We start from the raw sequence: 12,567 nt of genomic DNA, 5'->3' as shown, positions 1-12,567 counted from the left end.
AAGTAGTTCCTGTCCATCACCTCCTTGCTGGCATTGCGGTGAACAGGTATTGTTGGAACCATTTTAAACCCGCAGCCCCAGGTGCCAACATTCTAAGGAGCAGTGGTGCCTCTGATTTAGGAAGCAGCGTACTCCACAGGGTCTAACAGGTGTCCTCAGTCTTATCTGGGAGGGCCCAGAAGTGCCATCCCCACAGCTGCCCAGGGGTCTGCAGACATAAAGACAGCAGAGCCAGGAGTGAGGCGGCCCCAAGAGCAGCAAGCAGAAGCTCCTTAAATGGATGCTGCCCTGCAGGTAGGCACCCACCCAGGGTGGTCCCCGCAGAACGTGGTGGCAGATGTTCCACGCTCAGGCTTCTGGTTAGGCAGCTTGCCGGTGGCCTCTCCCAGCCAGGAAGGCCTAGGCATCCGGCGAGGGAGGCTGGCCCCCTGCCTCTCTGGTTTTCTGACTTCAGCTGTATACCCTTAGCAGGCCCCCTGGGTACTTTTTAGGGCTCACTGGGTGATGTGAGCCACGGTTGAGAACCAGTGCTTTAAGCAAACAGCTGAGGTTTATGCATTGTTTCTGCCCGTAAGCCCTGTTCCCACTGTGGGAAGAAGTGATAGTCCTACTGGGCTCCTTTCCTGCCATTTTCCCAGCTGGAGCAAATACCCCCGGGTCCCTGAGGGGCAAAGTTAAGACTAGCTGGGTGTCAGTTATTAAGGAGGCCGCAATTGATAGAGCTTTCTAGAAATAAGTTACCCCAGGATGGAGTGAATTGCCTCGCAAAGGAGTGAGCTCCCCCTCCCCAGGGGCATGCAAATAGAGGCCGGGTTGCAGGGATTCCATTACCAAAAGAGGCAGCACACGGTGGCCTTCCTGGCCTGATTCTAGGCCTCCCTGTGCTCCACCTTCCTGTCTGGGCGATTCCAAGAAGATCCCCCCCCGTTGTGATTTTAATGGGGAACCTGTGGTAAATGATTCCACCAATTAAACCAACCCTTACAAATCTCTTCCCTCTGCTAATTTATCTGGTTCGTAAATCTGAAATCTCAGTGTGGGTCTGCTGGACGAATTTCCCTGGAAATGGCCCTTTTCCCTCCCCTCCCCTCCCCTCTCCCGGTTTGAGGTCCGCAGGGCTCTGACCAGCTGGGGCTTGTTGCCCAGGATGCCCAGGAGAGGCCCCTGGGAGGGCCTCGCTCTGCTGGGTTAGGAATCCGAGAGTAAACAGATCGAGTGTCAGCCGGGCTGCCCATAACAGGCGGCCACAGCCATTGAAAAGGAGACTGTTCTCTGAGATGACTCAGCCTTCGGCCCCAGGGTTGAGGCAGCCCCAGGCCTTGGCTCTGCCCTGGTGGTCGGCTGTTGGCCACGCCCAAGGGGGACAGCCATGGGTTTTTAGAGTCCAGTGACTGGTGTGTGATTCCATTTCATCCCATCAGGATGGGGGCACACGTGGCGGCCTCGGTTGTCTGCTGGGTCCCTGTCCTCAGTTTCCTCATCTATGAAATGGGCACCAGCACTTCCTCTCCTAGCAGGTGGATGTGAGAAATGAGTCTGAGAGCAGTCCAGCTGGCATACATGGAGAAATGCAAGTCTCAGGCTTGGGGAGAAAGCCTGGGAGGCAGTAGCTGGAACCCTGGTAGGGAGAGAATTCGGGGGAGGGTGTGATGTGAGGAGAGCATTGGCAAGCCTTGAAAGAGAAGACCTGCAGGAAGCAAAAGAGGAGTGTCGATGTCAGAAGACCCTATGGTCGATGCCATTGTCCAGGCTGAAGCCTTGGCCCATCACGTAGGGTCCAGCCAAAAGGTCCAAGGACAGGAGGGCATGAGGGAAGAGGCGTCAGCTTTGGCTGGCAGACGTCACTGGTGAGCTGAGCAGGATCTGTTGGAGGGTTGAGGCGGGGCAGTGGCTGGAGGGCTGGTGATGGTGGAGGGAAGAAGGGGATGGGCACGAGGGAGTCTTTTTTAGGATGGAGGAAACTTGAGCCTGTTTGTCACCAGGACAAGGAAGCCAAGTATGAGATTCCTGAGCGAGAGGTGCTTGTGGGAACAGAGGCTTAAAGATAGGTTGCCCCTGCAGTATCGTTTTTCTGAGGCCAGAGTGAGGGGTTGAGATGGATGGAAAGGCAGAGATGTCCTGAGAGGGGGCCCTCACCAGTCAGCCTAAATCTTAGGAACGTGGAGGTGGAGGTTGGGGTGCAGAGATTGGGCACAGGGACACTCAGGAGAGGGAGAGTCGAGCTGGTCCTGCGAGGTGTGGAGGGGCAAGAGCCAGGTCCTGGGGGATTTCCGAGCTGGCAGTCGCTGCTGAGGAGGACGGTGCCAGACAGGGGCCGTCTAAGGATGGGGTCGGCCAAGGGGACCACCTGGGACACCCTGCCCCCAAGCCAGCAGCAGACGGTACAGAATTGGAGTGGCCGCAAGGGATGAGAGAGGCGCAGAGTGACCCGGGAGCAGAGGCATCTCGGAGTTGCCAGGCAACAGGATGGCAGCTCCATCCAGGCAGTACCTCAGCATGGTTCCAAAGTCTTAGAATGGCGAACCCTCTAGAGACTGTTGGTTCCCAATTAATAGTGTCAGGGATTTGGTGGGGCGGGGCTGGGGGAGAAGGACCACGGATTCCTTTAGGGTCGAGTCTTTTGATTATTGTTTTCAGCCTGCTTACCAAAAGCTGTTTGCATCCTTGGAGGGTGTGTGTCTGTGTATGTCCTCCGCTGCAGTATGGGGAACAGGGGAGGCTGAATAAGCCTCTGCTTATGTTAGGAGAAAACCAGGGGAACATCAGGCGCGTTATCCAAACTGAAAAGAAAGAAAAAACTAGGGCTGTTGGAGCAACTGTTGGGGCCTGGTGCTTTTATTTACAAAGGGATGCTGACCTCGCACCCTGGCCCTGCGATCGGTGGGGTTATTCCCCTCTTTATGGGAGAGGACACGGGCTTAGGGGCTGCATAAATGTCCAAGGCCACCAGGGCTTACCAAAGGGGAAAGGTGAGGGGGAGGGATAAATTAGGAGTTTATATATACACACTACTATATATAAAATAATCAACAAGGACCTACCGCATAGCACAAGGAACTCTGCTCAATATCTTGTAATAACCTATGATGGAAGAGAATGTGAGAAAAGAATATACACATATAGATGTATAATTGAATCACTTCGTTGTACACCTGAAACTAACACAACATTGTAAATCAACTATGCTCCAATATAAAATTTAAAAAAAATTTTAAGTTTTTAAATGAAAAACGTAAAAAATAAGGCCATCAGGGCTGGTGCTGTAACTGAGACCCAGAGTGTTAGGCCTTTATACACAGCACCATCAGGCTATTAAATTGAGGCTGGATTGTGGGGACCAAGTTGGGGATCAGATATACATCTCTTGAGCCAAAGTGAGCCCCCAAATCACTGAGCAGCCAAGGCCCAACTGAGTGACCCAGGTTGTAGCCCTGGGACCAGTCCTGCCCCACTCATCCTCGGACTCTTGCCTGATTCTGGCTCCTGGACCCTTCTCAGGCCACCTCCTCTGGGTGGCTCTTCAGCTGCATTTCCTGCACCTTTTTGCAGACCAGCAGCCTACCCTGGCTTCTGTTCTGCCAGATCCCAGTCCCGATCGCCTGCAGCCCCTCATCCTTGTCCCAGTGACCTCAGCTCAGTTTCATAACGCTCACCCATCATGTGTCCTTGCACAGCCCACCTGTGTTCATTTCACTAATTAGTTAATGTTAATAGTGTAATCAGCACGTGCAAAGCCAGAGCAAAAGTAGGATGGAGACAATACCCTCCGTGGAACCAGAAGTCTCGCCCCCCCAGCCCCCAACCCCAGGTAACGTGTTCTTTATTCCTTGGGTTCCTTTATATGTAGTTATATCACAGCTCCGTAGAGTCTTAAAGGTGTTGAGTGTTGCTGTTTTTTCATGGTAGCTGCTTTTAACTCTAAAAAGAATACCATACTGTACGTAACAGCTGGAGACTTATTTTTCCATCTACTGTTACATTGCTGAGACTTGTTCGGAGTTTTGCAAGTTCCTCTAGAGTGTTCACTTTGACGGCTGAGTAATATTCTTCTGTCATCATTTTCCTCCTCACGTGGTGTTGGGAATGTGGGTTGCAGCCAGGTGTTTGTTACCAACGACGGGCTGTTATCAATTCTCTCGTCCGTGTCTCCGGTTACCCACGTTTAAGATGGTTGGTAGCTCCCAGGGGCAGAGCTGAGCCATAGGGAACGTGCCACAGGCCACGCTTGCCCCCGGGCTGCCCACCACCTTAGAGAGCAAACAGCACGAAGGTCCCAAGGTCATAACTACCTTAACCTAAGCGAGCATCAGTTTTCCTGTCTGTGAAATGGGAAGCATTAATGACATGCGTTCATTCAGTTAGCACGGATGATGCACAGACCCTGTGTGGAGTCCTGTGCGAGGTGTGGGGGACCTGGCTGAGGTAGACTCGGCTGTCTCCCAGGAGCAGGTGTCTCACCAGCAGAGAGAGACCAGGAAGGGAATCATCTCAGCACTGCAGTGGGCACGATCATCGCTGGGGAGGTGATGGACAGGTAGGGGTCAGAGGGCACTGGGACAGGGGGGTTTGGCCTGCCTGGGGGACCTGGGCTGGGCTCGTTGGCCGCTGAGTGAGACCAGACTGTTCCCGCTGGTAGGGGTTGGGGTGGAGGCCACAAGGAATAAGGAGATCCGAAGTCAGGCAGAGACCCAGAGCCCACTGCGAGACCAAGCACTGCCCGGACAGGAATGCTGCCTCGGACGTCCGCGTGGTCCCCAGGCCAGCTCACTGCATTAAGTGGCCACACGTGCTTAGACAGGGTCTTGAGCACTTCCACGTGTGTTCCACACCTCCTTAAATCCTAAACGACCCTGCAGGAGAGGTATCTTCAAACCTCTTTCACAGATAAGGAACCTGGGGCGATTTGAGGATCAGTAAGTTGTTCCAGCCTCATCTTGGATGGGTGGGAAAAGCCTGGATGCCCACTTGGGCCTTTTTCCATCTCAGTCCCTCCCAAGGAAGAAAGGGAACCACCAGCCAGCACCTCATGTGTGCCCTGCACTTGGGAATGTGTTCATACAGCAAGAGGCTGGCCTTCCACAGACACTGTTCCTACCCTGGAGTGACCCTTCTGAACCCGCCCAGCTGCCCCAGGCCACTGGGACGGCCATAAGGAAGAGCCATCCTGCAGCTCTCTGTGGCTTGTGGTTGGGCCCTCGGGGCAGGACTAGGGAGCGCCACAGTCCCTCACCAACCCAGGTCTCCGTGGAGAAAAAGACCAAAGCAGTGGGTCGGGGCCAGGTTCAGAGGCGAGTAAATCCTGCCAGTTCAGGGCCCCCGTCTGCCTGCTAACCTCCCTCCTGGTGCCTCTGACGAGAATGTGCCACGGAAGACGATGGTTCCCTGCCTTGGCCTCCTGTTTCTCACCAATCTCACCAGCCCCAAATTGTTGAATATATTTCCTGACCGTAAACAGAGCCACGCCCACCACCATCAGACCCATCCCAGCCACCGGCTCTCACCAACCTCCTTGAAGACAACAAACAGCCTCCTCACTGGTCTCTCAGCCCCACCCGGTCCTTACAGTGGCCACAGGCATCATCCCTCCCCCATCACCTCTGACGTCATCACCTGTCGTTCCCCCTCCCCCACCACGTGGCCTCTCTGGCCTCTGTCACTCACCTCAGAGCTTTGGGACAGCAACATGCCTGCTCTTCCAGCTTCTAGAGTCTCATAGGGACCTTCCCTGCCTTTTTTTTTTTTTTTTTGAATTGTGGTCAAATGTACATGACACAAAATATACTGTCTTAACCAGTTTTGTGTATATCTCAGTGGCATTAAATACATTCACTTTGTTCTGCAACCTTCAGCACGGTCCACCTGCAGAACTTTTCACTTCTCCCACTGATATTGTGCAGCCATTTAACAATTGCTTCCCATACCCCCCAGCCCCTGGCAACCACTCCCTGCTCTGCTTTAAATTGCGACTCTGCTTTTCTTATTGGCTCTGCAGCACGCACCACCATCTGACTATTTTATTTATCCAGCTCCCCATGGAAATTCTAATTGTCTAATTATTTAAGGTGTGTCTCCAGCACCTGAAGCAGTGCTTTAATACATTAAAGGACTTAATTTGTTTGTTAAATGACTGAGTGATCTCGCCCCTGTTGCCTGGGTCTCAGGGGCTTTATCCAGACCTTACTGACTCCTTCTGCCCTGCCCAGCCCCTTTTCGCAGTCCTGTCTACGCGTGTCACCCTAGAATTTGCGAACACTTTTACCCACGCTGTCTGATTCTCCTGGCCACCCAAGACATAAGCACATTTTTTTCCATCTGAACAGAAAAAGACATTCTTCAGGGTTGCCCTTCAAATCACAGAACGTGACACAGGGCTTTTTTTCTAACTAGAACTTGAAACAGCAGCTTCTATTTGTTAAAGACAGAAATGAAATGTAAGTAACACAAGAGACCTATTGAAGACCCAGGAGAAACAGATGAAAAAGCCACAGCTGGTTAAGAGAAGAGAGCCTAGCACGCACCCTCCACCTGGTTGTCCTTGGGGAAGAAGAGCCCGGGAAGGTGGGAGGCCGGCACCGGGTGCACCCCAAAGCACATCTGTCACTCGCTGTGTACTGTTCAAGGCTCCTGTGCTTCACTGCAGGAACGCATCAGCGGGACTGGCAGAGGCAGGGTCGGGTAGTCCCCAAAAGTGGTCAGATCCCGGCCCCTCCCTCTCCTCGCCATGATGTGCCGCAGAGGAAGATGTGGGTAAACCTCCCTCATTCCAGACTAAACAGGCTGCACTCAATGAGAGACACCCGCGGCTTTCTAGGTGCTGAGATTGCACATGTGCATTCAGAGGCCCTGCTAGAACAAAGGAATAATGGCTTGCACATAGGTACCTGGAATGTGCTGGAAGCCTGGTCTCACTCAGTCCTGTTTGCAGGGCCCATCGGGTATGTGTGAAGGCTCTGCATTCATTTCATAGCCCGGCTGACCAGGCTCTAATTGCAAAGGGCTGGACTTGTTCTGTGGCCAGGCAGCAGGGCACCTCAGCAGGGTCTGGCTGGCACGGGGCACGTTGTGACCCCACAGAAAACAGGCCCCAGTCCCAGGTGGGGTCTGGCCCACAAAGCTAGCTCGCACCTCCCAGAGACCTCAGTCTTCTGCACGAGATTGCACCAAAAGGCAGCTTCTGCTGAGCCCTGACTATGTAAAGGGGATCTTTGTGGTGTCTGGGAAGCAAGGAAGGGAGCTCAGGACAGCCCTGCAGGACCATCACCCAGCCGGTGGGTGAGTGGAGAAAGTGAGATGGATGCTGATAGGAACTCCCACCCGATGCGGCGGGTCAGGCCACCTCCCTGGCTCCCCCGATCTGGATGGTCCCTTGGCTCCCCCCAGAGTTGTGACTGCCCAGCTGCCAGGGTAGCAGATCTGTCTTGGGTTCTGATTTGAGCTGCTTGGGATTTTTGCCTGCCCTTGAAAAGCGTTTTCCAAACAGACTTGTTAGCCAGGCCCCTTGAGGTCCACCTCGCTATGGGGCTGTTAGGGTTCCACGTGGCCTGTGCCCTCCCTGCCCAAGCTGGAGCTGCATGGAAACTAGTCTGCCTTGAACCTGTCCCTCATTGTACAGAGGAATGAAGCAGCCCAGGGTTCACCACCCCCAGGTGCCAGATTGGGACTGGAACCCAGGTCTCTTGACCCCAGGACCTTGGTCCTCTTCTGGCTCTCCCAGGCTGCTTTCTCTATCCTTGTTGTTTCATGCTGTTCCTAAGCACCATGAGGGCGTCTAGAGGGCAAACACTTCTCTTCCTCGGGTTTCCTGCCAGCACTCAGCAGCAGGCTGGACGATTGCTGGGTTTTGGTCCTTTCTGCAGCTCCTTGTAGCCAAAGTACAGAGAGGCCACAAACACCAGGGCCTGGCATTGGAGGTGTGGATCTAGGTACGGCTCATTAGAGAGTGTGGAGTTGGGACAGGAGACTTGAATGTCTCCCAAAGGTAGGGTAAATCAAGGCAGTGCCACACAAGGGCAAGCAGGGTTTGCTCTGATCGGGGCCTCTCTGGCTTTGGGGGTAGGTATGTGGCCATAGTTCACTATTCTGCTTATTAGACATTGAGTGTTGATTCTCTGTCCAGCCATTGTCAGGTAAAAGGTGTATGTACAGAGAACCCACCGTCCTTGCCTGTGAGAGCTTATGGTCTCCTGGGGGGAACAAGTATTACTTGTAATAGATTGTGGGAAGTACTCAGGACCATCATGTGCAGTTGTACAGGTTGTGCACTGCCCACCTCTAAGGGCATCTTTCACATCCACTGTGAAATGAATGAACTGTCCCCTAGAGGTGTGATGTACCACCAAGCCCAGCTGTCCACAGTGGCTTTAACATCCAGAGAGGACCACCCTTATGGTGGGAAATGAGGGAGAAGAGGAGGTTGGTGCCAATCAAAAAAAGGTTTCACCCCAAAGAAGATGCTTAAACTGGGTCTTGAAGGATAAGTGGCACATCTCCAGCCAAAGAAGAGGGAAGAGGGTGCTGGGCAGTGGAAAGAACATTTGTCAACCTTTGGGGCATGAGACAAGGAGGCAGGCAAGAGTGGGGGAGTGAGACAGGGGAGGCTTCTAGGCAAGCATTCATGCGGAGGGGAGCGGTGGAAAGAAGGGAAAACAGATCTCAGAGCAACTCGGGAGGTAAGATGGGGTGAGCTGAGAGACGTGTAGGACGTGAGGGGGTAATATTAGGAGAGCAAGAGGCCTGCTCCCGAGTTTGATGACCAGAGCAGTAGGTCCCTTGGGCTGACTCGCCCTCCTGGAGGCCTGCCCACGCCAAGGTGCACATTCCGAGATAGATGTCCAACAGCTGGCCCTCGGCCCCTGGAGACAAGGTCATATCAACAACATAGTCATACCCCATTTATACAGAGGCTGATGTTGTCTTGTGCCGGTGTTTATGCCTCCGGGGTCATTTATATGGTCTATTTCTGGAGCATCCCTCACCACCAAGAGGGCACATGGAGCAAGTGCCACATCTGTTTGCCTTCTCAGGGCTCTCAGATGACTGGGTGGCCACTCCCCCACCCAGGGAGTACTTGCTTGTGGTCAGCTGGTGATTAGGGGGGCTTCTGAGGCTCTCTCTGAGCACACAGGGGGTCCCCACGAAGGAGCGAGGCCAGACTAGTGATTGCCACTCACTAAGGTGATCATTTGCCGTTGCCCCCCAGCAATGGTAGATTTCATTCGTCCAGGCGATAGTTGCAAATTGGATGTGGGACGGGCAGGGACAGAGATGTAATTTGGAAACCAAAGAGCTGGAGGGAAATTGAAGAGTGTGTGCTGCTGATTGAGCCGAATGTTGGGGAGTGGGGGATGCCACCTCAGTTACAACTCTGGCACAAGCATTTTCCTTGAAGTCGGGTTCACATATACAGTAGGAGTCACCCTTTTTAGGGTACAGTTCTTTGGGTTTTGACAAACATGTATCATCTTGTCCCCACCACCACAGTCAAGGTACCAAACACCTTCCTTCACCCCAGAAAGATCCCCAGTGGCCCTCAAACATCAACCCCAACCCAACCGCTGGCAACCAGGAATCTGTTCTCCATCCTTACAGTGTTGCCTCTTCCAGAATATCACATAAATGGAATCATAGAGTACATCACCTGTGGAGTCTGGCTCTAACTTAGCCAAATGCTCTTGAGATTCGTCCACATTATTGCCGGAATCAGTAATTCAGCCCTTTTCATTGCCGACTGGTATTCCCTGGTGTGGACGTGCCTCAGTTTGCGCAGTTCTCCAGCCGAAGGGAGGACGTTTGGGTTGTTTCCAGTTCAGGGTGGTGACAGATAAAGGTTATAAACATTGCATATGGGTCTCTCAAGTAAATACCCAGGAGTAGGAGTGCCAGTGGTCATATATGTTTCACTCTGCAAGAAACTGACAAATCGTTTTCATTTGCCAAACTGGCTGTACCATTTTGCATTCCTACCAGTTCCGGTTGATCTCATTCCTTGTGAAAAATTTAAAGAATAAAGTGAAAAGGGTGCTACAGGGTTCCTGTCGATAAGGCTTCAGTATTGCAGGATGGCTGCCAGGAGAGGGGGACCAGGAGGAGAGAGATCCACGGACATTCCGGCCTCCCCCGCCCCCTGCGACGCTGTGTCCACTTCAGGATTCCTTTCCCATTTTAATCTTCGTAGAAGTGCTGTTCGGGCCTTGGCCAGGGTTCCTCGTGGGGCCTCTTTCTGTCACGGCTTCCTGTGATGGATGGGTTTTACACGTTCCCACGTTGGGCATAGAGCCTGAGCTGAGCCTCGTACTTGAGATCAGTGACACCAGATAAATAAATGACCAGAGGCAGTTTCCTGCAGGCCGCTGCCTGCTTGTGCCGTCTCTCCCTGCAGCTGCGCCTGGGGGATTCTAAGGGCCAGTCTAGCTAGATGGGGGACAGGGAGACAGGCATTGAGGGGCAGTAGCTCCCTTCACCTGGAGACGGCCTCAAAGCCCAGCCCAAGGGCTGTCTGGACACGGAGCCCAGCCTGTCTGCCAGGTGCCAAGAGGGTGCTCGGGGCTGAGACCAGCAGGGATGAGATACAGGCGGACAGAGTGATTGCCAGACCCTCCCTGACCTTGGGAAGTTGAGGGTCCCGTTTGTTGGGGGGAGGATGCGCACCTTACACCCCAGGCTAAGCAGTATTACCCAAGGCAGCACGTGGCAGCGCAAGGATCCGTGCCCCAGAGTGGCACAGACGGCCACACCCCCTCTCATGCAAGGAAGAAAAGTACCCTAGAGGCCAGGCTGTTGGTTGGATGATGTGAATTAGGCCGCAGTTGGCAGTGGGAGCTCTCGAGTTGGTGAGGAGAGGGGCCAGGTCCACGGGCAGGGGATACAACACAGCAACAGAGGCCTAGAGGTCAGAATGTGGGGGCCCCCGGAAAACACAATTCATCCACATGGCCCCGGTCACAGCTGCCCTTGGGTCTGTCGGGGACCCTGGAGGCTGGCCCGCTCAGGGGCCCCCAAAGATTGGGGGGTGCAGAGGAAACGATCAGCGTGTCTAGGCCTCTCTGAGCCCTCCTGAGTGGAGGGAGAGATAAGTAGCCCCCCAGCAGCCTGGGACAGAGCTCTGGGTAAACCAAGTCATGGGGGTGGCGGCTTCCACAGGGGTCTGCTGGGACTTACAATATCCTGTGTCTGTCTGTCTGTCCACCCAGGTGCAAGTTCTTCAGTTTGACCGAGACGCCAGAGGATTATACCATCATCGTTGATGAGGAGGGCTTCCTGGGTAAGTACTTCTCTCCACGGGCGCTTGGCTGGACTGGGCCTGCTGTCAGTGCTGGCTGCCCTCACCCCTTATTTCTGCCCCCACCTGCTGGTGGGTTCCAAAGTCGGCAGAGCTTCCTTCTCTCCCCGTGTTCTAGCTGATCCCCTCCCTTTCTGCTCGCAAGACTTTTCCCCAGGAAAGGCCGCAGAGCTGAAAGGCGGCCGTGCTTATCCAGCCGGGAGCTAAAGCAACCGGGAAGGCAGGGTACCGCGAGGGAGCCACTTTCAAAACATCTTCAGTCCTTGTTCTTACGGGAACAAGCCCCAATCACCATCCTTTTATGACTTCCCTTTATCTTTCTTCCATCTTTTCTTTTAATGGTAGTCAAGGTGTTTTTGGTATTTTTTTTTTTAATTTATTTATTTGGTTACACTTTATATATTTATTTGGTTGCTCCAGGTCTTAGTTGCAGCTGGTGGGCTCCTTAGTTGCAGTATATGTGCTCCGTAGTTGTGGCTCGCAAGTTCCTTAGTTGTGGCTCGCAGGCTCCTTAGTTGCAGCACACTAGCTCCTTAGTTGTGGCATGCAAACTCTTAGTTGTGGCATGCATGCAGGATCCAGTTCCCTGACCAGGGATCAAACCTGGTCCCCTTGTATTGGGATCGCAGAGTCTTAACCACTGAGCCACCAAGGAAGTCCCTCTTCCATCTTTTAAATTAAGATAAAATTCACGTACCAGAGACTGCATCATTTTAAAACGTACAGCAGTTCAGTGGCCTTTGCTATGCACAAAGTTGTGCAGCCATCACCACTATCCGATTCCAGAACGTTTCCTTCACCCCAAAAAGAAACCCCGTCCTCCCCTCCCCCACATCCTTTTAGTTTTATCCCTGAAGTTTGTTACATTTGTCTTGCTCTCCGGTAACAGTGACCGCTCATTGCTGCCGAGTGCTAACCGATACATGTTACCTGATGAGAAGGTGCTGTCGCCTGTCCTGACTATCAGTGAGGAGCTGGGAGTGGGGGGGCAGTCGTGTGTCCACACTCACCAGCAAGGGAGCTGGACCTCCCCCTCCCCCCAGAGCGGGTGGTCACTCAGAACGGCTAAGTTAGAGTCTTCCAAACATGGAGAGAAGGCAACAAATCCAGCCGGTTTTTTTGTTTGTTTTTCATTTATTGTTGGCTGCGTCGGGTCTTAGTTGCAGCACGCGGGATCTTCGTTGCAGTATGCGGGCTTCTCTCTAGTTGCGGCGTGCAGGTTTTCTCTCTACTTGCAGTGCGTGGGCTCCAGAGCACGTGGGCTCTGTAGTTTGCAGCACGCAGCCTCT

At 53.3% G+C, this 12,567-nt stretch overlaps 1 protein-coding gene across 1 annotated transcript in view; it reads left to right on the top strand.

Moving 5' to 3' along the window:
* Positions 1-12,567, top strand: part of CASTOR2 (cytosolic arginine sensor for mTORC1 subunit 2) — a 56,328-nt gene that overhangs the window by 21,548 nt on the left and 22,213 nt on the right. Inside the window, exon 2 of the mRNA XM_057748723.1 lies at positions 11,190-11,260. Within this exon, the coding sequence (XP_057604706.1) occupies positions 11,190-11,260 (71 nt within the window). The remainder of the gene's footprint in view (positions 1-11,189; positions 11,261-12,567) is intronic.

The sequence above is a fragment of the Hippopotamus amphibius genome, chromosome 9, assembly GCF_030028045.1.
Source record: "Hippopotamus amphibius kiboko isolate mHipAmp2 chromosome 9, mHipAmp2.hap2, whole genome shotgun sequence".
NCBI classification, from domain to species: Eukaryota; Metazoa; Chordata; class Mammalia; order Artiodactyla; family Hippopotamidae; genus Hippopotamus; species Hippopotamus amphibius.
The sequence above is the reverse complement of the archived record's forward strand: the minus strand, read 5'-3'. Positions and strand labels throughout refer to the sequence as shown.